The sequence below is a fragment of the Ambystoma mexicanum genome, chromosome 3p (genome assembly GCF_040938575.1).
Source record: "Ambystoma mexicanum isolate Mex_15411 chromosome 3p, UKY_AmexF1_1, whole genome shotgun sequence".
In the NCBI taxonomy this organism is placed as follows: domain Eukaryota; kingdom Metazoa; phylum Chordata; class Amphibia; order Caudata; family Ambystomatidae; genus Ambystoma; species Ambystoma mexicanum.
The window spans coordinates 1,154,221,756-1,154,249,451 of record NC_090925.1 but is presented as its reverse complement, the minus strand read 5'-3'; the positions used below and the strand labels follow the sequence as shown (position 1 = coordinate 1,154,249,451).

The window sequence follows — 27,696 nt, the reverse complement described above, 5'->3', positions numbered from 1 at the left end:
GTGAGTGGACTTTTCAGACTCTATTCCTGTCTCTGGACATCGATCAGGATGCCCACTAAGTTTCAGCAAGATTCGGAAGACCGTGCTCTGCACAATGGCTCGAGGTCCCAGGGTATTGGGGTATTGCAGCCCCGCAAGGTCGCACCACGACATGGGATGGCTCAAAATGCAGGTAGTCTAGTGGATCTCACCTGGCTATGGGTCGTTTTTTGGAGTCCTGAGGTCGATTGGGAGGAAGGCTAACAGCAGGCTCTGGTTATGCAGCAGGCTCTCCGGTCGCTGGAAATTTCAGCTGCATCTTCATCCTTCAGTTTCAGTTCCAGTGGTAGACTACCTCTTCAGTTTCCAGGATTGGACTTTTATGCAGGAACTCGGCCAATCAGGTCAGCCAGCCTCCCAGTTTGAACTGGAATCTCAGAGTTGGGCTGGAAGCCAAAGGGCTGTGAGGTTTTGGTCGACTCCCACGCTCCGTGCCTTCAGACACTCTGGAGCCTGGGTGGGGAAATCCATGGGATTCCAGCCGAAAACAAAGGATTTTCCCACACTGGAGGTCAGGGGAAGTAACAAGAGACAAGGAACACTGAAATGGTGAAAGACAGGCTCATTTTGGTAAAATGAGCACACATTGGGTGCATTTATCAGGGGTGTGGAAATGGCTTGTGGTAAAGGTGCACCAAATTAGGTTCACTGCCACCAGCCAACAAAGGTAAGCTTGTCCCTGTAACCTACATTGTATCGCCTTTCTCCTTTTTAACTGTAAAATGGATCTACCTGCCACTCCACATGGTGTGCTGGTTTAACCTAATAAACTGTAAAAGGATTCAAAGATCCTTTCTACCGTTGGGAACTGTAGTTCTCACAAGGTTAGCCAAAGTTAAAAGGGTTGCCCCAAGGGCAACCCGGCAGCAATGGTATGTGGCAAAAGTTGTCGGAGGATAGAATTAAAGACGCTACATCCATAGTCAAATAGAGTGTGGAAAAAGGTTCCCACTCACTGAGGTATAGAGAAAAATAATCTACCAGTAAAGCAAAATGCTCTGTGGCTGACAAAGTGAGGAAGATGTATCATTGCTATGAAAATCGTACCTCAGCGACTGCACGTGTTGGATTTTTTTTTTTTACCTAGTGCACAACCCTTTGGAAACTTGAGGGTACCATATACTGCTCATTGCTTAAGCCTATTTGTGCATTCTTCCTGATCTTTCTGGTGCGCTCGCTGGGTTCCTGCCAGAAAGCCCTGGTTAGTGCTTTGTGTACCTGAACTCAGAATTGGGATGGTGTAGTCCTAATCTACATGTTGCTGGTCAGATGTGGTGTTACAGGCTAACCCAATTTAACGGTGCAGGCCCTTTATTTTGGAGCTTTGGGGTCACTCCAGTTGGAATAAAGTATCTGAAGGGCTCTGAAAACACTGAAAGACTGCTGCAACCGGCATTAGCCCTGCCAAACACCACAAAGCTACCTTATCGAGTGGGGAGAACTGCCTCCCACTAAGTGGCATCAGCAAGCCCAAAGTCCTGGCATCACTGTTAAGGATTTAGAAGAGGCAGTGATGAGGTGGACAACCTCAGTGAGTAGACATCCATCTTTAGGACTTGAACGTTTGCGCATATTCGATGAACTGCAGAAGTCTTCACTTTGCTGCTTCACTTCTGCATGGTGAAGGGCCTCCCTGGGACCACTCGAGTGGCCGTCCTGCTTTGTAGGGTTTAGTTATGACGTATTCCAGTCGAGGGCTACTTGTTGTGACCAGACTGTTGACAGGAGCCTCAAGCACCACTGCTGTAGTTTCAGTGAGCCGTCCTATCAAAAGGTCTTGTCTTGTGGAGAATTTTGCTATTTTTGTTCAGAGGCTGTCTACATGTCCTTGGGTACTTATGTTCCTTTATGAAGGCATTAGCAATGCTTCGAAGCCATAACAATGGCAGTAGGCGCTATACAAATATCAAATAACATTCGGATATGAAATAGTCCTGCGGATATGCAATCGACCTGTATCTATTCTTCCCGTAGGTGGTGGAGGCCTGGGCATAGGCCTGTTTGGAGTCCCCTTAAGCGCCAGTAGTCTTTTCTGCAACGCATCTGTCTTTCTAATTTTTAAAAAATAAATTATAAAGAGAATATTTATTAGTTATATTTTAGTTCATAAATCTTTACCTATTACATCAAACAAAGCATTTACAAAAACATAATCCCAAAATTACACATACAAAGTTAACAGCAATAACATCACAATAAATATCACTATCACAATATACAATACACTTAAGTCCCTAGATCCCAGATGCCTTTGAATTCAAGTGTTTTACCAGTGATGGCGTCTTCAACTCAGTTTGAAATATAAATATTTTTTAAATCCTATTCATTAGTAGACAACTGTAATCGTCATTAGTGTTTCTCCAAATTGATTCAGCAGCAGACCAGATCTTATAATGCAGTGCAATGTGTAGAGAGTTCGTAGGAGAATTTAAGCAGAGATGTCAAAAATGAATTGTGGCAATGGAATGACTATACACATTTTCCATACATGCTATGATGTAGGGCGTCCAATTTAGGACACGTTGTTAGAATATGTTGGACAGTTTCATGGGAGTCCGGATTACACAACCTACAGAAACATCGGTTAACATCAAGGTTCCACTGTGCCAGAAGTAGCTCTGACAGGTAACTGACTAGTTTGCATCATAACGCTCTAAATTGGCGCACTGCAGGACAGGGACATCTGATCAAATATATCTGAGGTTTTAAATGGGTGTACACTAAGCCTACAAGATATTAGCTGTTACGCAAACCACTTATGTAGTCAGAATTGTTAGACCAATCAATTGATTGTTTCTTTTTAAAGGCAAACTAAAGTTAAAAAAACTGTTCGATAAGTATCCATAGACCAATTAAATGCTTGAAAAAACGCTTTACGTTGTTGGTCATACACATTTAAGGTCACTCCATCTCGAATTTGAAAGACATCAGTTGCATTGATGCAAGAGATTGTCCTGAAAGCACTTTGTCATCCGGCGAGTGCAAAGTCCTTGTTGTAGAATTTAGTTTTTTTTTTAGATCAAACCTATTTCAGTACGAATATATTGAATATGTATGATCGAGGTAGATGTAACAGTGTGCCAAAAATAGCCTATCTGATTAAGCAATCTAGATTTTTAATTGACAAAGCTTAAAGTCCATAGGCAACTACAGAAATGAACTTTTGTAAGTAAAGCATTATAATACCTCTTAGGGAGTAACTAGCATAATGAAGGACAAAGCTGCGAGCAAGCTTTGAAATTTGTTTTGATGGCCTGATCTTTTTAGCTATAAGGGTCGCATAACCTCTATCGTTACAATATACAATTGATCGGGACATCCCGAATGTACGAAAAACTCGTGACTCCGAAAAATGTTATAAAAAATGTTTACTCTTATTAGTTTTTGACATGACATATTAACTGATACCGTAATATTATCCTAATTGCACAGAGCAAAAACAGACCATTGTATGTGTTCTGGTCAAAATCGGCACAAATCAATGCACATGCAGTAATGGACATCAGACTTTGGTTTTTTAAATATTGTTTTTGGCTTGGGAACCACATACTTGTGGTGTATGCTGGTTCAAACAGATGATGGTGTTGACATTAAACACTGTGCGGGATTGTTGACACAGGTGTTTCTGACGCTTTTAGGCATTCTATGGTGCTTGAGGTTGGGTGGCCTTCATCAGGACGCAAGAGATGGTGTATAACACAAAGAATGATTGCTCCTGTGTGGGTCTGAAATTACAAATGGGTTTCAGTCCCTGAGAAGCCATTCTGGTATCTCATTGCTAGTTTAGACAAGCTATTATTTTGAAGAGAACCTTTTGGGCGAGGGTCATACTGTGACCCTTGAGGAACCCGGTGTGGGACTCTGCTTGTATCATTTGAAGGGAATCCAGGTAAGGATGGGGGTTAACCAATCACGGCCTTATCGATGGCAGGCTGTGAGCAAAAGAAAGATTTGTAAGGCTGTATTCGTGTTGAGTTGTTGCATAAGTGCGCAGAATATGCATGGGGCACCAGTGTGTTCACCAGACAGGTAGACCAGGGTGTGTCCGACCAGAGTAAAGTGGGGATGACACCCACTGTATGCCTTGTCGTCCATGTGGTGCCAGGTTGCCCAGCGAATGGGAAGGTCATCTGCATGCTCCCTCGAAGGGTAGGCAAAGTGTATACCAAGTGAATTTTAATCCGAACCAAGTGGTGGTGACATCTAGTTCGTGCGACACAGGGCTGTGCACCCACTGTTGCCATTCCGTATGGTGACTGCGAAGCTTGAGTGAAGATCGGTGTGGAACCCCTGTGGGTACGTGTTGTGTGGGCATACTGGAGCTGCAGTGGCGGAACAAAGTGTATAAATGCGTCCGTGGCCATGCTAACAATGGCGTTGTGAATGTTCCAGGCTGCTGAATGTGGCAGCCATGTTGGAATGGTGCTGTGGATTATGGTCATGGGTCTGTCACTCCCAAAAAAATATTAATAAATCTTGGCAGCCAGACTCTAAGGTGTCGCATGGTTCATGATATCCATTACCACTGCGAATGTCGGTTACTGAGGGGGACCTGCATAAGAGACATCGGGCTTTAATAAAACAATGGAATGCAGAAGGAATCATCACTTGTGTGGCTCCAGAGCCATTTATGCAGTATTGATCTATTATCAACGATAGTGGAGTTTCACTGTGAGAGACATGTGCCAAAAAAGCAAACACAATAGACTGGCACATGTAATAGGAATGACATTACTGTATGCAATCAAATTGATATTGGTGGTATTGGAACCTGTGAGGGTAAAACGTACATGCCATATATCACTCATTATCAACGGGTTTACACTACAATTTTGGGAATGCCATGGTAGCACAAAATGACATTGGTGATAATGAGATGGTTGCTGTTCTCACAGTTGAAAATGCTTGGTCTGTGCAATGGTTGTAAGGGAGACAGGATGCAACTGTCGTGTGGGGCACCATGATAGAGCTGTTTGGATTTTGACAGCTTTAAAGTATGGTGGGATGGACAATGTGCAAAAGTAATCCTTAGAGATGGGCCGAACCAATCTAAATCGGGCTCCCAGGAAATGACTCAGCTCGACTGTGGTTGATGTATCCACCTTTTGTTCAAGTTTAGTCAGTTGTTTGTTGATGTCCCCTCCTTTTCTATGGGGAGAGAATTTGCAGGACAAACCCTTTTAGCTCCCCAGTTGGTGTGCTTTGTAGGCGAAATGTTCAACCAAGGGTTTGTCTGGTACTTTATTCTGGATGCTGGAGCGGTGTTCCGAGATGCGTTGCTTCACTTCCCGGATGGTTTTGCCAATTTAGAGTAAGCTGCACAGGCATCACGGAAATGACCAGTCTACTGTTGCAGTTGGTGTGGGCTTGAAGTTGTGTTCAAAAACCTTTACTTTTGTTGAAGTCACATATAACGCAATATCCGCATTTATGGTGTCCTTTTACAGGCGGTAGACCCCAGAGTTTCGGGGAGAGTTGTTCTTATTGGTTCTAGGAAAATGTGGACACATTTTTCTTTGATATTGCAGTGTTTCTTGAATGGAAACATTTTTGAGCGTGCCACTGTTTTTGATACAATCAATGTGTATTGACTGTACTTTTTATCAGGTTGCTTAATGGGCTGTATGTTGTGACAGTCTGTCCAGAGGTTCTTGTTTCTTAGGAGTTAAATGTCTGCCTGCAGTTATCTGCCATCTTCTTGGACATTCTTACTGCTTTTTTTGGGCTATCGCCTGTCAACCAATCTTTGTTGGAGATGCTCTGTGTTGCGTAAACGTTGTCTTGTCTGTGCAGTTTCTCCTGATTTGCAGAAACGGCCCATAGACCCCTTTCAACTGTCATCAACACTTTGGTGATAATGAGATGGTTGCTGTTCTCACTAATGTCATCTTTATTTTGGGCTACCATGTCATTGCAAAATGTTGATGATTGAGTGAAACGTGGCATGTACGTTTTACCCTCACGAGTTGCAATAGCACTGATGTCAGTTTGATCGTACAGTTATGTCATTCCTATTACCTGTGGCAGCCTATTGTGTTGGCTTTTTCAGTTCACGTGCATTTGTCAGTGACGCTCAACCATTGTTGATAATAATTGCATAAATATCACTTGTGTGGCACCAGAGCGGATTCCTTCTGCATTCCCTTGTTTGTTAACACCCCTGAGTGTTGAATGATATCAGAATTCTTATACAGGTCCCTCTCCATAACGGTGACATAATTTGCGGTGAACCATACAACACCTTCAAGTCAATATTTTTGGAGAGACAAACCCATGGCCATAGGCCCCCAGCACCATTCCAACATTGCCACCACATAAGCAGCCTGGCACATTCACGACGGCCATTGTTACCATGGCCACGGATTCGTTTGTACACTCGGTTCTACCACTGCCGTTTCAGTATTCAACTCCACGTTACGGATTGCATGCAGACGATCAGATTGATCATCACCCTGACTGCTACGGGGTAGGAATCCTCTATCAGGATGCCCTGTTGCAGGAGCACACATGCAATGCTGCCAGTTCAAGACACTGGCACACACAAGGCATCCAGTTTTCGGGATTGCACAGATCGGGCTCTCCACCCACAACGCATCCCCGTGGGGGTTCCGCTCCGATCTTCACTCATACCATGCATGAAAGTCACTTGGCAATTTATCGATGGCAACATTGGGTATCCTTGATGTGCATAATCTATTTTAGGTCACCATACGGAAAGACAGCATCAACACTGGGTGCACAGCCCTGTGTTGCACACTCTTCTACACTTGCCTTCGCCTAACTTTCAAGGGACCACACAGGTGCCCTGTTCATCTGGGTGGGCAACCTGGCACCCCATTGGCTACAGGCATACACTGGGGCGGTCATGCCCACTTTACTCTAGTCTTACACGCTCTTGGTCTACCTGTCCAGTGAGCACACAGGTTCCCCATGCATGTTATGCACACTTGTGCAACAACTCGGCACGAACACTGCCTTACCAATCTATCTTTTCTCACGGCCTGCCATCGATGAGGCTGTGATAGGTTCACCCCCTATCCTTACCTGGACTCCCTTCAAATGATCTAAGAGTCCCACACAATGATCCTTCCCTCTCATTGTTTAATGTCCACACTGTCAGCTGATTAAACCCGCATACACCACAAGTTGCGTGGCTCCCTGGAAAAAAATGGGACCCATCTGTTGTGTACAATATGTCTTGTAAAAATGGTCTGTCCATTACTGCATGTACATTGATTTCTGTGCTGACTTTGACCAGAACACACATCAATGGTCTGTTTTTGTCCTGTGTAATTAAGATCACATTAAGGTAGTAGTTAATCAATGTCATGTCAAACTCAATATGGGAAACCGTATTCTTTCGCACATTCGGGACGCCCTGATCAATTTTGTCTAATCATTTCACCTACCTGGGCAGATCGGGGTATTGCCAAGAGCCCCATAGTAGACACTAATACATTTAAAATGGACATTTGGACCGCCTTTCAAGCTAGTTTGTTTTGTATGGTCGAGCATACGTGTTCAAACTGCCTTAAACCTGTGCGTCTAGGATTTACTGGCCCATCTGGTCACTGGATTGCCTAGGCTGCTTAAGCATTAGTTATAAGGGCTATGGTTTGTGATTACATTTATTTTTGCCACTGTAGCAAATGATGGCGCTCATGCTTATTTGACGGTGACTACTAGGGTGGCTCGTAATACATTTTGTTTTAATTTTGTTCTTGTGTTGACCCGTTATCTTCCAGAGCCTAAGACCTAAAGCTCTGCCATTCCACTATTGATGGCTTGGTTAGAGTCTAGTGTAAAGCTCGTCTGGTCCACTAGGTTTTTTAAACGCTCTCGCCGGTGGTTGACAAGCAATGTTAACAAGGTGTGTGGAGGTCCTCAAACTAGATGGGTGTTCACTTCTACACACTGTACTCTGAACAGGAGCATTTTTTCCACATCACCCCCTCTTTAAGGAACTTGCTGATCTATTGGGACAATGGTTTTGCTTCAAATAGTACTGCACCAGAGGAGCTGCTGTATGTCCCAAAAGCATGGCCTGTGTTTATTGTAGTGACGGGTGATGTTCTGCAAACATGTTGTAATGAACACTGACCTGTGGTGATACTACCTTGTCAATTGGTGAAATGCGTGCTCATGGTGTCGGTAACTGTAGAAGCACTGTATGGCCTCAAGATGTTAAATGCTCTTAATCGGCCTGCCCTACTACCACTAGGGTCTCTTGTAACCTCATTCTCACTCCTGTATCTACCTCCGGGCCCACCACATGCTTTGTTACATGAAATGCAATCATTTGTGAGAAAGCGGTACTTCGATTTAGCAGTGAAGGAAGCTAAACTGCCTCTGCCCTAAACATATCAGCTGAAAAAGCATTGAAGGAGTGGAAACAAGACATCAAACCTGCTGTTAGGCAAGATTGTTTGCAGTACCCTGTGGGAGACTGCACTAGCCTTGTCCTATTGGCAATAGTTAGCCTAACCAACTCCGAACGGATGTCCAGACAAGTTTGTCCCACCAACTTAAGGGGAGAAGTCTTCCTTTGCCGGGTTTCTCTAGTCGAGGCGAATTCAGAGCTTCAGCAATGCAGCAGGGCTTCACTGAGCAAGCCAACAGTCCAGGAGTTGCAGCAAGCGTCTCTTCCAAGTTCTTCTTCGCATTACTTCGTCCAGAGGTGGTCGCTGCCTTCCAAGCAAAAGACCTTGCCGTTTATGCAGGTTTCTCCCATTCATTTGCAGCATAGCTGTCAATCACACAGCAGGGTGGTTGTCCTCCAAGGACAGCCAGCCAATCGCCTTTTGGGTGCATTCCTGTTACCTTGGAGAGTAGGCACCGTTTTGGGAACCTCCCTCGCTTCCTGCCCTGCCACACTCTGGAGCCAGTGGTGGGCTTCAGCAGTGGAACCTGCCAAAGACTAAACAAAGGGTCCAAACCTAGTTTGGTGCACAGAGCAAATAACATTTACAATAAGAAATGGCGAAAAAAGACCAGGGCCATTTTGACAAAATGGACACCCATCTGTGCTTTACTGTATCTGCAATTGCAGCCCCTGGTAAAAACACACAATGGTAGGAAAAAGTAAACCACTGCTATCAGCCATTTGTAGAAAGGGTAACACAAAATTGTTACATTAGAAACTAAACCAATGGGATACTAAGTAACCCCTTCAGCACCCTATAAAAGTGTGCTGGGTCTAGAAACTTACAATGTAAGTGAAGTCAATTTCAATTTCAAACAGTAGTTGATCCAAGAGAAGGTATTTAAACCTTTGTGAAATCTGAGACTTCAGTGCCACTGCACTGAAGGTGCTGTGACAGTGTAAAATGATACCTATAGAGTTTGTCAGATTCCAAAACCAAAAGTGTTCAGATAAAAAAAAAATACATTGAGTGGGGGAACTGGTCTCGCTCTCTCCAGGTTAAGTCCAGCAAAAAATTGCTGGGGATCTCGTAGGTAGAAGGGGGAATTAGCACATTTCTGAGAATGCTCCCTAACACCTGCAGACAATGATTTGGTACACAGCTGTCATGAACAGTCATAAAAGAAAATGGTTCGAGTATCTATGAACAGCTACCTTCACAAGCTCAATTTTGTTTGTCAAAACTAGCCAAATATTGCTTCATTGAAGCACTAGTGACAAAGGTTTTCCTTCCTACTAAACGCAATTGTGTTCTAATGTCTATGCACCTCCAGTGCGTTCTCATTTCCCCTTCCCCCAGGAAGACTATTGTATTCTACAGTGTGGCTCTAAAACAGATTCCATATTACAATGATGTGAGAAATTTCTCCAATGTCTTTCAGGTTATCCAGTGGTGTACCCACCATAAGGATGATCCTCCACCACCAGAGGATGATGAGAACAAAGAAAAGCGGACCGATGACATCCCTGTATGGGATCAAGAGTTTCTTAAAGTTGACCAGGGAACACTGTTTGAGCTTATTTTGGTAATGTATAGTCATTTTCGTTCTGCCTTCAAATCATTTGTGTTTGCCATGTGAAAAGAATGACGCCCTCCTATTGCAAAAAGCTAAACTTGTTTTTACTTCGACTTAAGCAGTGTGTGTTTGACTGTGTGAACTGTTGGTTCCATTGGTGCTTCAGAACGTATATTGAAGTCTTGTACATATATCCCGGAAGTTGAGATTTATACAAGAGCTAAATGCAGGGACAAAGTTTAGTTTAATATTCCTAATGTGCAGTCCATGAACCCATGGGCATTAAGGCGCGGACAAAACCTAAACCGCATTACCAATCTAGGAAAATCCAGTTACGAAGTCAGACAAACATCATGGTTTTCAACTTTTTTTTCTTGGAGCTCAGTTTGAGATCCAGAGGTAAGTTGTTCCGTGCCTTAGGAGCCGCAATGTATTTATTAAGTGCAGCCAGGCCCTGGGGCATACGGGCGCATCAGTTTAGATCAGGTTACAGGACGTTAGTTACATACAGATTAGTGTTACAGATACATACATGTTGCAGTTGCAAGCAGTGAACAATGGCTGATAGTTAAATAAAATAGTATAGTATGTACAATATAAACAGTGGGGCAGGTCTAGGATCCGGGAGGTTGAACTATTTTATCCAAGTCCTGAAGCCAACGCTTGGTGTTCTTAAAAATGTGGAAGGAAGGTTCTGATCTGAGGGGAGCAGGGACTCTGTTCCATAGCTTTGAAGCCTGTACAGGGAAGCTAGCTCCTCCCGAGTTGTGGAGTTTGAATCTCGGTATGGACATAGTGTTTACTTAAGCTGCTCTAAGTGGTCTTGAGGACGTATGTGGGGTGAGCTGGTTAGTAAGGTAGGCTGGTGCAAGGTTGGCTCTGGCTTTGTGTGTTAGGGCAAGGGTTTTGAGAGAAATTCTATGCTCTACTGGGAGCCAGTGCAAATTGCGTCTAGTCTCCATATATGCAACTTTTTAGGGATGTTGAGGGTTGCCCTGATGGCATTTATTTTGTAATATTTGTAACTTGTTAATGTTTTGTGGCAAGTTCTAGCCAGTGTAATGCAGTTAGGTGTAGAGATGAACGGCCTGCAGCAGTGATACGTTTACAAGTATATGCTGAAGATGATGCTACCGCATTAGTTTGTTTGGAGAAGGATAAGGTGGCATCAAGGTAAATGCCAAGGATTTTAGTGTTTGACACAGTGATGGGATTGCCATCTATAGTGAATGATGTGAATGCAGTATTAGTATGTAGAAGGCACCCTTTTTCACTTTCACGGTCCTGCACCTAGGAAGCATCAACTCTGCATTATTGGATGTAAGGGTTCTCCTACAAACTTGATCAGTGATAAGATCCTGAAGGTAGCTGGACATGAGGCCTAGTCTGCGTTTGAAAGTGATTACTAATAATCGATGGAGTAAGCAGACATCAACAGGGAGCCAATAGAGTTCGCCTTGCAGCTGAGAAACAATCTCTTTGGGACAAATCCAAGATCACTCTCACTGCCCCTTTTTGAATTACCTACAGCCTGTTGGACTCTATTTTACTGATCCCAACAAGGAGGCTGCAGCGGTAATCTAGTTTAGATCCAATTATTGCTCTAGGGTTTTATCCTCTGCATTAGTCTGACTAATGGTCTAAGGTGTGCAAGGAGCTTAATGTAATATGCTGAGGCAGACACAATACTTCCTACATGAGCTGTCCTACTAAGCTGTTGATCAAAGATCTTGCTCTGAGTTTTTACCTGCTTTAATCGGGTGATCTTAACACTTCCTAACTGGAAGCTCGCGTAAGATGGACCGAGCTTTGTTGGCATGGATCGAGTGCCAACAATCAGTTCTGTTCTACCCCCCACCCCCTGTTAAGTGCCAGATTGTTCTGCACCATCAAATCCTTGATTGAATATATCCTATTAAGGGTTGCTTCATCCAGTGAATGTATCCCCTCAAGAGGGACGATGCACTGTCATCTGCGTAATTTGTAAACATGATCTCCTACTCTAAAAGAGCAAAGAAGGGAGCTGTGAATACATTACAAAGACAAGGAGATGCATGCACCACACCAAATTTTACTGTAACCGGTGTGGCAGCTACATCTCCATAGAACACTCTACTTTCCCCATTTTCCAAAAAAAGGCTCTCCAGTAGGAGGCAGATTAGCCACTCCTTCCAACCTGGTGACCAGTATTGAGTGGTCAACCAGGTCGAAAGCGGCTGATGAGTCCACCAACATCAGCATGGAGGGCTTAAATTTGTCCACCCGTTCAGGAGCCTAGAGTTTAATCAAAGTAGAGCGGTCTCTGTGCTGTAGCCCTGTCCAAATCTGGATTGGCGACAGTTGAGGATAGTGTTTATTCAAATGCTCAATTTGCCCATATGCAACAGTCTAGGAGTTTGAGCAGGAACCTTTGTTGGTGATGGGTCTGTAATTAAGCGGCTCCTCAGCGGCCAAACTTTTTTTTAAAAGATCAGGCTGACTTTTATTTATTTTTTTTTTTGAGGCATTTACAAACTTACAAATCTCTTCCACCAAGATTGGGGGGGCAGGTTTTGATTAATGGCTGAAGAGTCACCTCTGCATTTTGTAGCTTTCAGCTGTTCAATTAGCTTGCCCTCAGTTATGTTTGAAACGCCGAATTGAGGAATGGTTGGAATTCTTACATAAATATCCTTGATCGCCTTGCTGGCGGCAATGTCTTTTCTTTTTTCTGGACTATATCTGACACTAATGCCATTCAGTTTATCTTGCATAGCAGTTAAATATGTTGACACCACGCAACATCTTTTACAAGACCGCTAGCTTTGGCCGGGCTAGTGGATTCCTGTTTTAAAATATTAGAAAGTACCTTATTTTCCAATTTAGCACAATGCTAAAGTTCAAAGCCTCAATCACCGGTCTGTATGTCTTGGTGGCTTCTTTATAGTTTATCAAGGCTTCTGGCAAAGGATTTCATTTCCACGAATACAGCATTTTCATGGAGGCAGAATTAAGCTTTCTTAGCTCTTGTGAAAACCAGGCTTTATCTGCCCCTTGCTTCACCTTTCTGTGTTTTAATGGCGCAAGACAATTGGAAATATTATTCAGGGTACCAAGAATACATTTCGACATATCCTCTAGAGAATCTAGAGGGGGGAAAAGGTAGCTGATGGGCTCAATATGGGTTAAAAAAAAATTTCTCGCAAGTAATTTTAGATTTCTTCTCATCCCTACTTGCACGCTCCTGCCCTTCATTTTCTGAGGAAAATCGCCCAGTACTTTAAATAGTAAAAGATAGTGGTCCGACCATGCACAGGGGAATACCTGGAGGTCCTTGGTAACAAAGACTAAACCCAGTCAAGGGTATGCCCCAAACAGTGGGTTGGCACACAAACTATTTGCTCAAATCCCAGATCCACTAGAGCTTGCTCCAAATTTGACGCAAGAATATCTGTCCTAGCCAGTAATTTAGATCGCCCAGTACTAAAAAGCTAGAGTTGGGCTTTAGGATGGATAGCATATTAGGATGGATAGCATATTAGAGAGCGGATATAAAACCTTCATTTAATGAAGGCGGTCGATAGATTAGGAATACATTCAGTGCAGTTTATGCATTAATGCCTATTTTTAGGTGTAGAGAATCTGATCTGTTCATGAATTGAGCATCGACTTCCCATATAGTTGAGGCAGATTAAAAATTCAATGCAACCCCAGCCATCCTCTTTCCGTATAATGTTATTTCCTTCTGGAATGGCCAAATGAAGAGGGACCAGCTGCCATATGTCCCCAATTTTCGGTCATAGCACAAACATTAATTTTGTTATCAATAAAGGTAGCAATGTGTAAGGTACACTTCCAGAATCGACCCTGCAGGAGGGTTCTGGGAGGCCAACCTAGTGTAGTGAACTTGCAGTCTAGACAAGTGGTAGCAAGCTGAGCAGTAAGGTTTACACTCCAGTGATCGTGCCGGCAGTGAAATAGTGAGGTGCACACAGCACTCCAATAAGAGTGCAAAAATACTCTTCTTTGGCCTGGATACACTCTATGCAATACAATCAATGGGAAGTATTACCATCATACTATTATACATGTATATACATTTCCATGGGGAGAAGCAGACAGTATAGTAAAGCAAGTAAAAGTTTGGAAGTTCAAGTATATGCAACAATTATCTTGCCTTTTTAAAAATTAGGACACTACACTTCAGTCGTTCCCAGCACATGTGAGTGGACAAAGTGCCCTGAAGTTATTGGTCCTAAGGAAAAGCCTTTACGGAGTCTGCAGGCTTTTGCAGTGCTTGCAGCTGTATGGCAAAGCCAACTGGTAATGTTCCAAGGTTGCAGAAACAAAGGGAGCCACAAGAGTTTATGGGTCCTCTCCCAATCCTACACACTAGGGAAGCCCAGGGCAGGGAGTCCTTGGCCAGACCGCCCCAAATTGGGTCCAAGCAAAGGACCAGTTAGATCATCATTCTGCAACCATACAATCCTACGGCTGAAAGGGGGGGGGGTGGAGGGGCTGTGCCAGCTTGACCCCGCCCCCATCCCCTTAGTTCAATTAAGACTAGTAACATCCCTGTGGTTCCTAAGTTTGCAGGGCACACTTCAGTCTTGGGTCCCGATGCAGGGGCTTCAGGGGTCATGGATACTGTGGTCACTTTTAGTGTCTGGATTGGATCTGGCTACGCAGCAGTTCTTAACCCCGATGAGGACCCAGGAACTCTGAGGCAGACTGAGGCACGCTCTCTTGAGACTCCAGGACAAGATGGAGGCAGGCAACCGTGACAATGGCCATACTCAAGAGTCAACAGGTAACTTATGTGTTGTGCACAAAGAAACTGCTTCTGGAAGCCCCCTCTTCCTGTTGGGGAGCAGCAACGACTGGTGAATTCTTGCTGCACAAGTTGGAGACACGCAGAGTTCCAAATGATGCACAGTAGATAACCAGGACAGAGCTGGTCCGCTCATAGGACTGTCCCACTACACTTCTGAAGGGTCCGGAGGGCAGGATCTGGATGCAGTGGTTGACTAGTTGGCCCCTTTGTCCAAGGGTATTTACAAGATTGGCTTGGCTGGATGCCATCCTGGAAGTCAACAACCATGCGTAGGTCGTCAGCTGTCTGCAACCTTACTTGGTAGTCTTGGCTCCATCCACTATATCCTGAATAGCTGCAGGAGTCGTCCTGTTATCCTATTTGAGTCATGGTAACCCAAGCTGCATATTTCAAACTTATCAAGGGCTGCACAATCCTGGACAGCCTCTTGCCCCGTATCGGCCCTGCCACAGACATCCCCACCCCCATTTTCCCGGTCAGAGTGAGGATATGAGAAAGCAAAGGCTTTGCCCAGGAAAGGGCATTGGTTAGATGGGGTTTCCTGGCCTGAGGCAGGAAGGCCAAAGGAAAGGGTGAAACCCTTTACATAGCCATTTTGACTATGGTATGCAAAAAGTAATTGTGTAGTAAAATAAGAGCATGCGCGAAACTTCATGGTAGAAAGACAATCCATTGCCACCAACCAGTTTTGCACACATGTAGTAACAAAAATGTTATTGAAAGGGATAGCAAGTACCAATGCCATGCTTCACTTTAAGGTGCTGAAAATAAGGAATTTAATTGAGGGAAACTGGCGGAGGGGTGGGGGGGGGGGGGTGGTTGATGGCAATAGACTGTTGTAAAAACATCTTTTCTGTCATCCTGTTTATCTTGCATCAATCAGTAGACCGGAGCTAGCACAAAGCAAAACTAACCTCCCTGGGTCGATCATCCCGAGGATTCTCATTTCTGTGCAAATTCACTTCAACCTTGGAGGACCCCCAGCTCTTTTGCTGGACTTAACCCTGGAATGAGTGAGCCCGTTTTCTCACTCATATAGTGTATTGTGGCACACAGCACCTTCAGTGCAGTGTCAGAGAAATCATTTTAGATTTCTCACAAGGTTTAAATACATTTTCTTGTGTGAACTACTGTTCCCAATAATAGTTAAGTGAAATTGACTTTACTTGCCTTTTCTCTTTGTAACACCTCATTTTATGTGAGTGTTAGGGGGGGGTTACTTAGTAGCCCCTTTTCCTACTTACTCATGTAACATTTTTTTTGTTACCTTCACTACTTTAAATGGCCGGTGGCAGTTGTTTAATTTCTCTACTGTGCTTTTCTACCCCAGGCTGAATCCTCCGCTGCAGTATAGCAGCCATGGGTGACCATTTTGTCAAAATGGCCCTGGTTGTCTTTTTTCACAATTTTTGTTTCTTTCTTGGGTTTGACTCTGCATGCCAAACCAGGTTTAAGCCCTTTGTTTGTTTTGCCTTTGGCAGGCTTCAGTACTGAAACCAGCCTCTGGCTCCAGTGTGTATCTGCAAGGACAGGAAGTGAGGGAGGCTATCGAAACGCCCCTGTCCTGTCTTCTGGAAAGCCTGAATGCACCCAGTCCTGATTGGCTGGCTGTCCTTGTGGGACAGCCACCCTGCTGTTTGAGTGACAGCTAGGCTGTGCATGAATTGGAGAAACCTGCTTAGAAGGCAAGGATTTTGGGACTGAAGACAGTCGACCACTGTGAAGAACATCCCAAAGAACGAAGCTTGGTGCATCCTCCTGGACGGTTTAACTGCCCGGTGAAGCCCTGCTTCTGTGCTGAAACTCAATCCACAGAGAAGCTCCGGAAGGGACCAACTAACCCCAAGACTAACTCCACTGTAACACCTTTCCCCGCCTGGCTACACTTCTTTGCTTCTGCAGGAACAGAGTGCCAGGGGTCGAGCAATCTGCAATGTCTGATCCGGCCAGAAGCTCCAGGAGTCTTCCCCAGGACCCTCCAGAAGCCAGACGACCAGAGGTAGAGTCCCCTCTCCAGAGTGCAGGACTCGAAGTGAAGGAAGCCCAACCGGTATCAAAGATCCACGGTGGTGCTGTTTACAGAGCACTGAAACTGCAGAGTGCCGCTGTAGCTGCCACCGACCTTCGAATTGCTGCCCCAGTAGTCCCCAGATGTCCTCCCTCTTGTCCCCACGACCGAGGCCCAGGAACACAGGATCAGCATCGCTGCAACCAGACGGGAGCCATCTGGACCCTCTTCTAACCAAAGGTACTGTTCTGACTTGGGGTACTTCCTGTGTCTGTAGCTTTGCTCTTCTCAGTTGAGACTTGCAGTAGCTGCTTTTGATTTTAGCTCTAACCTTCACGTGTAACAGCTTCTGACCCTACAGCGATTTCTTTTTTTTTTTCTTCTTCAACAAACTGACTTTCTGCAAGAAGTTTACCATCTAAGGTGCCTCCGCTCCATAGACTTTGCTTCCGTTGACCTTGGCTGTCCTGGCTCCCTGCAGACTCCTGTTCCATTTGATTTTGGTACTTGCTGTCCCTCATAGGTGAAGCATTTATTTTTACCTAGACTTCATTGGAAGATTTAAAGTGTTCACATGTTTTGAGAACCTGTTTAACCTTTTTCCTTTTACCCTTTCCTTTTTACAAACCTCAGAATTTACAAAGTGCACTATTGATATATAAATGCATTTCTCCAGCATGGGGTCTGGCATGGATTCACATGCTCATGAATATTCCCTGTGAGGCCGGGAATCCTCGGTAAAGAAAAAATCAGTATGTTTTGTTTCTGATCAGTCTTTCTTAGTAACAATCACTGGTCTCTGGGTCATACTGCCCCCAGCCAATGACTGCCCTCTCTCTAAGCCCCGCCTCTGGCAGCCATCCTCAGATTTTTACTGCACGCTCAAGTGTTGGGAGTCCTCGTGTTTAGCTCTTGAGCTTTTGCTGCGTTTTTGCGCTTTTTCAAAGGGAATTTCTCATTTTTCGCGGAGGAAAGGACAAAGGCCATCCTGGGTAAGGTGCAGCGTCTGCTGGCCACAGACGTGGCCAGGGTGAGGTCCATCAAGTCCCTCCCCTGGATGATGTCCTCCTGCATATATCTTGTGCGCCTGTGCAGGCTCCGGATGCGCCCTCTGCAAGAGTTCCTCAACGCCTTCTGGATCCAAGCGACGGGCAGCTTCGAGGACAGGATCCCGCTCAACGAGACTTTCCTACAAGCAATCCGGTGGTGGGGCACCCGCGCTCATCTGACGGCGGGCACAGACTTTCAGACCCCATCTCACCAGATAACTAACGACGGATGCCTCCCTGTGGAACAGCTTACCTGCCACTCTAAAACTTAAGCAGAACCATCTCTGGTTCCGGAAGCACCTCAAGACCTTACTCTTCTGCCTTCGCTCCCCCTCTCCCCTGCTGATCTGTTCTCTCTTGGCACCGTGCACCTGGCCAACCTCTCTTTTGGGCCCAGGTACCTGCTCATCCTGTCACCCTCCCGCACTGCCTCCGGGCCACCCCTTGCACTGGGGTCTGTATCTGTACCCATACAGCCCCCCTTTTTCTTCCTGCACTTATCAGACCTACCCTGTCTGCTGCCTTAAACCTAGCACTTGGAAATTGCTGGCTGCATTACCACTGTTTGTTGCCATTGCTATATGTTTCTCCTCTGCTTTGCACTTTCCACCTCTCCCCCTTCCATGCACTTTTCCCCTCCCCCTTCTCCCATGCACTTGCACGTTCTCCATGTCACTGGGCCTAGTAAGATCGATGTTTTGTTCTCCCCTGTTCCCCCTCCCCTCCCTTGTCACGCTCTGAAACACTTGTGTACGAGCACGATAGAAATAAAATATCAGTCAATCCCTGGAAGGGTGGGGAGCGCACACCGGAGAACTTCATGCGAGAGGCCTTTGGCTCCTGGAGGAGAAGCTGCTCCACATCAACATCCTGGAGCTCCGTGCAGTGTTCTGGGCCCTCTGGTCCTTTCTCCCGTCCCTCCAGGGCAAGGTGGTGTGAATCTTCACCGACAACACCACCACGATCTACATCCGGAAGCAGGGAGGAACCAGATCCCCAGCCCTCCAAGGAAGCCCAGGATCTGTGGCATTGGGCCGTCGCCCAAGGGATGTTTCTGGTGCCTTTTCATCTGGCGGGGATAAACCCCATTGCCGACTCACTCAGCAGGGAGCTGCGCTCGTGCCACGAGTGGGAACTACGTCAGGATCAAGTGGATCGACTCTTACAATGGGAGGAGTGGGGGGGACTGCAGATCGACCTGGTCACGACGGTGACTCCAGTGCCAGAGGTTCGCCAGCAGGTTTCCCCAGCCGAGGAGCATGGGCGATGCTTTCTTGTTCCCCTGGGACGGCCTGTTCCTATATGCGTTCCCTCCGTTGCTGCTCCTGCTCTGACTCGTCAACCAGCTCAAGAGGTCCCGGTACAGGATGATCCTCGTCGCACCGGCGTGGCCGAGGCAGATCTGGTTCCTGGACCTTCTGGACTTGTCAGCATCCCCACCAGTCAAGCTGCCGACGGACGCGGATCTTCTCTCCAGAGAAGGAGGCGCCATACTTCATCACGACCCGGAGTCGCTGAACTTGCAGGCCTGGCTCCTGCAGCACGAGTTTGGAGGGTACGATATCCCAGCTGACTGCACAGAGGTTCTTGCAAAGGCCAGGGCGTCCTCAACTCTCATGCTATGGACGGAAGTGGAAGAGGTTCTGTCTGGTGCCGTGCACAGAAGATTAACCCTTTATGGATTACGGCCTCTCAAGTGCTGCCGTACCTACTGTCGCTGGCCAAGGCTGGACTGGTTCACGCCTCCAAGATACATCTGGCTGCGATCTCCCGATACACCAGAACCACAGGACAGGCGTCCTTGTGGCCCCATCGCCTGGTGAAGGAATTTATGAAGGGATTGCCTGCCGGTGAAGGCCCCGATCCCGGTGTGGGAGCTCAACGTGGTGCTGACCAGGCTCATGGGGGTGCCATTCGAGCCCCTGCATTCGGCACCGTAGAAGTTCCTGTCATGGAAGACTGCATTTCTTGTGGCCATCACCTCCGCACGACGAGTGGGAGAGATCCAGGCCCTATCCTGCAAGCCTCCATACTTGACTTTTCGCGACACGAGGGTGGTGCTGAGGACGCACCCCTCCTTTATGCCCAAGGTGTCGTTGGATTTCCACCTCAACGAGCCCTTGGTGTTGCCTGCTCTCCGTCGCCGACCGAGAGGACTTTGCCCCCGCTAGATGTAGCTAGAGCGCTGAAGTTCTACATGGACCGAACGAAGAGTTTTCAGAGGACATCACAGCTGTTTGTGAACTTTGGACCTGTGAACCAAGGGAAGGCTCTCTCAAAGGCTTCCATTTCCAGATGGCTTTCCGGCCGCATCATGAACTATCGGTTGGTGAACTGGCCGTTGCCCGTCCGTCCGAGGGCACATTCGACCAGAGCGGTCGCTGCTACCACGGCGTTCTTGTCTGGTGTGCCCCTGCTGGACATCTGCAGGGCTGCTACGTGGAGGTCGACGCACACTTCATGAGATTCTACTGCGTCGACTGGGATTCCAGGGAGGAATCCAGGGTCGGCCAAGCAGTGCTGCACAACCTGTTCGCTTAAGGGGAGCCTGGTGAGGAGGTAAGAAATGCTTAATGTTGCGTTTTGATGTAATGCTTAATATTGAGCCTTTGCCACCTCCCGTGGTTGTGCATGTGTACTGCTATGTATTCTTGTATTCATGAGCATGTGAATCCATGCTGGAGAAGGAAAAAGTTACTTACCTGTAACTGTTGTTCTCCAGCATGGGTCTGGCATGGATTCACATGTGAACCCTCCCTCCTACCCCTCTGCTGCTCTTCACTTGGTCTCATACTGCCACTTTACGTGCTACCAAATCTGAGGATGGCTGCCAGAGGCGGGGCTTAGGGAGAGGGCAGTCATTGGCTGGGGGCAGTATGACCCAGAGACCAGTGATTGGTTACTACTAAGAAAGACGGATCAGAAGCGAAACTGATAGTGATTTTTTTTTTTTCTTTACCGAGGATTCCCGGCCTGACGACGGGGAATATTCATGAGCATGTGAATCCATGCCAGTCCCATGCTGGAGAACAACAGTTACAGGTAAGTAACTTGTTCCTTACTGTCAGTTAGTGAAGACCCCTCACGGTGTAGGTAGTGTGTAAGAAGCATCTGCCGGGCCCATTGCCTACGTTCTGTTTTTCTGCAAACGCGTTTGCTTTGTGAAACTCAGTGTGCCTCATACTTGGGGTGTTTGCTGTTAGTTTTTGAAGATGTCTGTCTTCTACTCCGACACCTCGGTCCGGATTCAAGAAATGTCGGGACTGCGCCTCCAAGATGTCCATCACGGACCTGCATAAAATCTGTCTGTGGTGCCTTGGCGAGGGCCATGACAGATATGTGCTGAAAGTGTCCAGTCTATGACTGGCAAAGCCTTGAGGGAACAAAGCTCAAGGTAGGCAAGGTGCCCAAGCCCCATGAGCCCTGACCTGCTGGGCCTTCGACCGATTGAGTTGAGGGTGACTCTCCTCGGAGGAAGAAGGGCAAACGCTCAAGGTCTAGGAGTGGTCCCCATCACGCTTTTTCCTCGTTGAAGCATTTGAGAAGGCACCGCTGGTCGCCTTCCTAGTCTTCGTCCAGCGACACCCCAGAGTGGCTGACATGCCTATACAAAAATCGACGCCGGCAGAATGGGAAGCTTTCTGTGTGGAGATGGTTAACATTTTTGATAAATGGGGCAAAGCTTTGTCTGCGCCATCTGTAGATGCCGGCAGGGAGTAGTCTCGGCCCGGATCGGCGCACCCTCTAGCTAGAGTAAAGTGTTATCCACATCGGGAGCCCTCAAGGCCTCGTTCGGACAAGGTATCTAGGATTAATCAAGACACAGAGAGAGGTCAAGGTCTTTGACACCTTCACTTAGAAGCAATTGGCGCCATGCCAGTTGGTAGTGCCGGTTGGGTCCTCCACCCCAGTCAGGCCTTCGGCGCCATCTGTACCATTTTACCAGCGCAGATCCCAGTGACTATTGATGGTTCAATGAAGGCATAGCAAAGTTCCTCTGCGACTTTGAAGCCTCTGGGTACTACCCCAGAGAAAAGCTATGCCCATCTACCGAAAAAGGAGCGTTCGGAAGAGGATAATACCCCTTTTTGGTCTCCAGTTTGACCCCTTATGTGCCTGAATGCCTCATTTTGGAGGAGAGTAGGATGCAGGATCTGTGTTGCATAATGCGAATGGTATGGACAGATCTATGATTATTCCGACGGCAGAAAATGGGGACTTTTTTAAACCCCTTTACACCACATATATGTGGGGGAGACCCACCGCAGACCCACCATATTAATATTCTATACCCCCACATATATGTGGTGAAGGTGGGAGGGGGTCCAAAAAAAGGCGTCATTTTCAGCCGTCGTAATTGTGAGGGTGACATTTTGGTACAATTTCATATAGACACTTTTCCTGAGCTGGAGTGTGGCAAGCCAGACCCAGGGGAGCATGCCGACTCATCCTGCCAACTTATGTTGAGAGCTGTTTAATATTTGGGCTGGTCTAGACACTGTATTATGATCCAACTGACAATTTGGACAAGGGTCCACCTACAGATCCAGTGTTGTCATTCCATGTGGCTCTGCAAAAAAGGGTGGCCAGGAATTGGGAGACCCCGGAGAGACCATCTCTATAGTGGCAGAGCATATTGCCGAAGTGAAAGAAAGGGACAGCTTCCCGGCTATTAAGGGCAGAAAGTACGCCATGCGAATCCCTTCAGTCTGGGTTGTATTCTGCAGATGGCATCAGCAGGTCCATAGCTATGAGCAACGTGATGCGCAGGTTTGCGTTGTTGCGGAAGTTGGGTTTTGTACCTGATGTGCAGGCTAGGCTTCTGAACATGCCGTTCTACGGTAGCAAGGCTGACAAGAGCCTTGAGGTTGCAGAACTCTAAAGCAGCTGCCGTGCTGTTCGTTGCGCCGAAAAGGCAGAGGTTGCCGAACAGCACTGGAGGGGGCAGATCTTTTTGATACTACTCCTAATTTGGAAGGGCGAGGGGAATGGCAGGTCAAAGAGACCAACAAAAGTTTCCTCGTGGTGGACGAGGTGGAGGTGCCAAGACAGCTGAAGCAGCAGCCTCTTTGCCATCGGCATCTGCAACAGCTGCTTCAGAACCGCTGAGGCCTTGAGTCATAGCTCACCAGTGGGGGGGGGGGGGCAGACTGTCTCAGCATCTAGAAGAATGGCGAGACATTACTTCAGATGTTTGGGCTCTGGAAACCATAGCCCACGGCTACTGCCTTCCTTTAAAGAAGCCTCAGGCCAATCCACCGGGTAATCACTCTTTGAGGACTCCGGATCTGCTCCCTGTGCAGGAAATATGGACCCTGCTAGAGAAAGGCACTATAGAACCAGTGCCTGTGGCGGAGAGGAACAAGGGTTGGCATTCCCCATATCTTTTGATTCCCAAGGACAGGGGACTAAGACCCATCTTGGACTTGAGATACTTGAACAAGTTCCTCAGGAAGGACAAATTCAAGATGGTAGTTCTTTCTCAGATCCTTCAGGCCCTCCAACTTGAGGATTGGTGTCATTGGACCTTCAGGATGCTTATTTTCATGTGCCGATCCATCTTAAGCACAGAAAATGACAGGGGTTTGCTGTTGGTGGTGAGCACTATCTGTTTCGAGTCCTGCCTTTTCGTGTTGACCACCGCCCTAGGGTGTTCACCAAGGTGGAGGGGGATTCAGGTCTACCCCTATCTGGACGATTGGCTGATCAGGGCGTGTTCTCCCGAGCAAGCCTTGGATCATCTGAATGTTACCTGCCACTCCCTTCAGGCTGGGCTTCTTCCTCAATTGCAGGAAGTCCCATATGACACATTGCCAACAGCTCCAGTACATCGGGGCTGTATTAGACACATCCTTGGTTGAAAGTGCTTGCCACCCAGGGTGAGGTCTTGAGACTTTCTCCAGATGGTAACCAAATTACTGTCTTCCAGCCTTCGAATTCTCAGTTACTCGGCCTCATGGCATACTGTGTTTTTCTGGCGCCAGAGGCCCGCCTGAGAATGAGATCCCTTAAGTGGGCTCTCCGATCACAATGGTCCAGGTTCTCAGTGCGGATGTCGGACCACCTTCAGATTCTGGTCAGTCTCACAGGATCTTCTGTGGTGGGCCTGCGAGGAAAAACTTGAGGGAGAACCCTTTTGGCAGCCATGGCCGGAGATGACTAGTGATGCCTCACTCCCAGGGTGGGGAGCTCATGCCAACACTCTGATAATCGGTAATCGTTGGTCTCCATCGGAGTCCAAACTACACATCCATCTTTTGGAGATGAGAGCAATCAGGCTAGCGCTGAAGGCTTTTCTGCCGTCTGTACGGGGAAAGAATGTCCTGATGACAGACCACACGGTGGCCATGCACTACCTCAAGTGGTGGCGTAGGGTCCCTACCACTGTGCAGGGACAATTTAGCTCTGGTACTGGGTAATTCAAGAAAGAATCGCCCTATCAGCAGTTCACCTAGCATGAGACCACAGCAGCGGATGCTATGAGCAGGCAGAGCTCGGTCTCCCACAAGTATGAACTAGCCCAGGAAGTCCTTCAAGAGATCTTTGCCCTTCGGGGAACCCATCAAATGGATCTGTTCACGACCAGTGCCAAGCAGAAGTGCGAGTGGTACTGCTCAACAGAATTTCCTCTGAGGAGCTCTAGGAGACTCATTCGTGGTGGACTGGGTTTCCTGCTACTGTGTGTTTTCTCCAGTTCCCGTCATGCCTCAAGTTCTCAGTAGGTTGAGGGTTTGGGCCCATATGATCCTCATTGCTCCGGATTGGGTCAGGAAACCGTTGTCCCCGGACTGTCTGGCCATGTCAATCTGTCCACAAAGAGATCGTCTTGCGAGGAAGGTGTGGGTTCTCCACCTAGAGATCCAGACGCTTAACCTTCACACGTGGTTTCCGAAAGGCTGAGCTATAAGAATTGGGACCTCCTGGATGATGTGATGGAGGTGTTGCTTTCGGCCAGAAGGCCAGCAACAAAGGCTCTGTTCCGTTGCCGTTGGAATATTATTTTGCGACTGGTGCAGAGAAAAGAATGTTCATACTTTTCAGTGTTCTATCCTTTTTGCTTTCATTGGCCCAAAGGTCTTCAGGTTGGAACCATTAAAGGTTACCTGGCAGCGCTTTCAATCTTTAAGCGCTCATCCAAGATCTGCTCCTATTTCAAGATCTCACTGGTTAATCAGTTTCTAAAAGGGCTCCCAATTGTGTTCCCGCTATCAACCTTCTCAGATTCCAGTTTTGGACCTTGTGCCCCATTTGAACCATTGCACACTTGTCCATTGAAGTTGTTGACCTTTAAGACATTACTATTGGTTGCTATAACACCTGCACGTAGACTGAGCGAGTTTCAGGCACTTTCTTCCAAGCCACCCTTTACTATATTCCACAAGGACAGGGTTGTGTTGAGGGTGAAACTTTCTCTCCTACCTCAGGTAGTTTCAGACTTTCACTTATTGCTCTGCCAGCCTTCTATCCTCCTCCGCATTCTAGTAAGGAAGAGGAAAGGCTCCATGGACGCTAAAAGCATTAAGCTTTTAGATTTCCAGAATGTCCAAAGTGAGAGTGGACGACCAACTTTGTGTGGTATACAGGTCACAAACTAGGCCAGGCTGTTTCTAAACAGACCTTGTCTAGGTGGATCATCTTCACTATTTCTGAATGCTATAGATTGGCAGGCAAGGACCCTCCTGAGGGCTTGTAGGCACATTCAACCAAAGGTATGGCCACTTCGACAGCCCTGCAAAGCAGTGTCCCTATTAAAAACCTATGTGATGCTGCAACGTTTCATCAATGCACGTTTATTAAGCATTACTCTCTGGATACTTCCCATGCTCAGGATGTTGCTTTGGTAAGGCAGTACTTTACTATGCCCTTAAATTCTTCACCCTCCTTCAAACATGGATAATGCTTTGGGAGACTGTCAAAGATGAGTACTCCTACGACCCCTTCCCTTTCCTCCATACTTATGGGACATTCCATCCTGTGACGGGAGCACTTTTGTAAAAAAAACACATCACATTTTCAAAAATGTGTCCTTCTCTCCTTGCATGGGGTACCGCGCTTGGCCATAACTCTGCCCTCAGCTCCGGCCAGCACATTGCCCATCAGTCCTTGTCCACGCGGTCGGGGCTGGACGCACTTGCATCTTTGGAAGATTTTTTTTTCTTCTTCCAGTGTCCTTCTCTCCTGCTCTGGTTTGGTGGTCATGTTAGTCTGTCTATGCCGGTTCATTTAGAATTTCCTTGTCTTCTTGCGAGCGACGCTTCGCTAGGGTGGATCCCCATACTCTTGTTTAGAGTGCTTGGGTCCGGATCATCAGTGGGACTTTTTTACCTGCGATTCTCTCTCGGTCCAGGCACTTAAACGTTGTCTGGAGCGGTGGGAGTAGGTGTTTCAGCACGCTCCTCCACATTTTCAGGAGTTTCGTCGATGAAAAGAGGCAACGCCTGTTGAGTTTTTAGGGCACCCCGACCGGGGGACGTCTTCCCAGTCCGGGAGGGCTGGCTTCATAGCTCCATTACCGGGGTTTCCCCCTGAGGTGCCTTCCAGGCCTAAAAAAGATACCAGTTTTCTACAAGGGCTTCCGTAAGGGGCCTGCCGACAGCGGATTACAATCCAAGGCCCCTCCTGCTGGTGCTAAATCAACGACCCAGTTCTACTGAGGCATGGGTACCGGAGCTTGCTTTAAGGTCTTCTTGTCTGGAGCTTCACATTCAGACACCGGGGTTCGCCCTGAAGCCTCTGTAGAGGCTTTCTGTATCGAACCAAGGTTCGAACACCCTCTTGAGGGAGCAGTTACCGGAGTCTGTTCCGAGGTGCCTTTCAGAGGCTAAGCTGACTGATAGAACTGAGACCTGTCAAGGTCTTGTCTGTGAGGTGGATTCCTCAATGTTCCTGTCTTTGCAGTGATACCTGTTCTGTTGAGGGGGCACAGAGTGGTCACTGTCCATAATTCCTCTTCTACAGGCTCTGCCGCGGTTCCTTTTCTAGAGTCTAATTTGGCTAATGGTATGTCTCAAACAGCCTACGCCACACAGTACCGGCTCTGCCGAGGCCCCTGACCCATCTGTGGAGACTCCTGCTTCACTCACACAAAGCAGTTTTCTTCAGATACTGACAAAAATTGCACCCGATCCCGCAATAACTATGGTGGGCATTTTGGATTCCTCCCTTACACCTGCACCATCAGCGTCTGGTGCTGGGAGCGTGTTTTCAGGCGAACATCGACTTCATGGGGTGATCAGTTTCATCCAGTTTATGACTGGAATGCTCGGATGCCATTACCACACACCATTTCGCTGCTTGCTACGTCAGCTCCCTTGATCTGTGGTTCTGGCTGGAGGTCCTTCTTAGCAATCCTCCCTTACGGCCATGGAGTTACCCCTCTCATGATCAGCCTCTCCCCACTCAATACTTAAGCCTTCGGCGGAGGATGCCTTTTTCTTGAAGTTTCAGAGGCTCATGCACTCTGGCCCCATGAAGGAATATTTTGAGGTCTTTTTAGGGAAATCTGCCCTCCAGCGCCGATGGTTCCAGCAGCTGTTCCACCTCTACCGGTTGGGCCACCTCCAGACCTTCCGCCCCTGTCCCCTTGTCTCCAATAGACTAGTCTTTGGCAGAGCCGGATGTGACGCAGGTCAATTTGGATGACACGCAGGCGGAATCAGGATAGCGAGGACCAGCCTCTCTGTTGGAGCGTTCTATAACTGGGTACTGGACATCTCTTCTGGATGTACCAGTACCTGAGCTACCTGCTCCCCAAGAGGGGGTGCTTTCTGGGGCGTTCACCTTGTCTCCTTAACCAGAGGATGGACGCTTGTTATAGGCTTCACACTTTGGAAGAGGTAGCCTTGGTG

At 47.2% G+C, this 27,696-nt stretch overlaps 1 protein-coding gene across 1 annotated transcript in view; it reads left to right on the top strand.

Annotated features, from left to right (window-relative positions):
- The window catches only part of SKP1 (S-phase kinase associated protein 1), a 193,258-nt gene that overhangs the window by 113,940 nt on the left and 51,622 nt on the right, over positions 1–27,696 (top strand). The window contains exon 4 of the mRNA XM_069652552.1: positions 9,844–9,987. Within this exon, the coding sequence (XP_069508653.1) occupies positions 9,844–9,987 (144 nt within the window). The remainder of the gene's footprint in view (positions 1–9,843; positions 9,988–27,696) is intronic.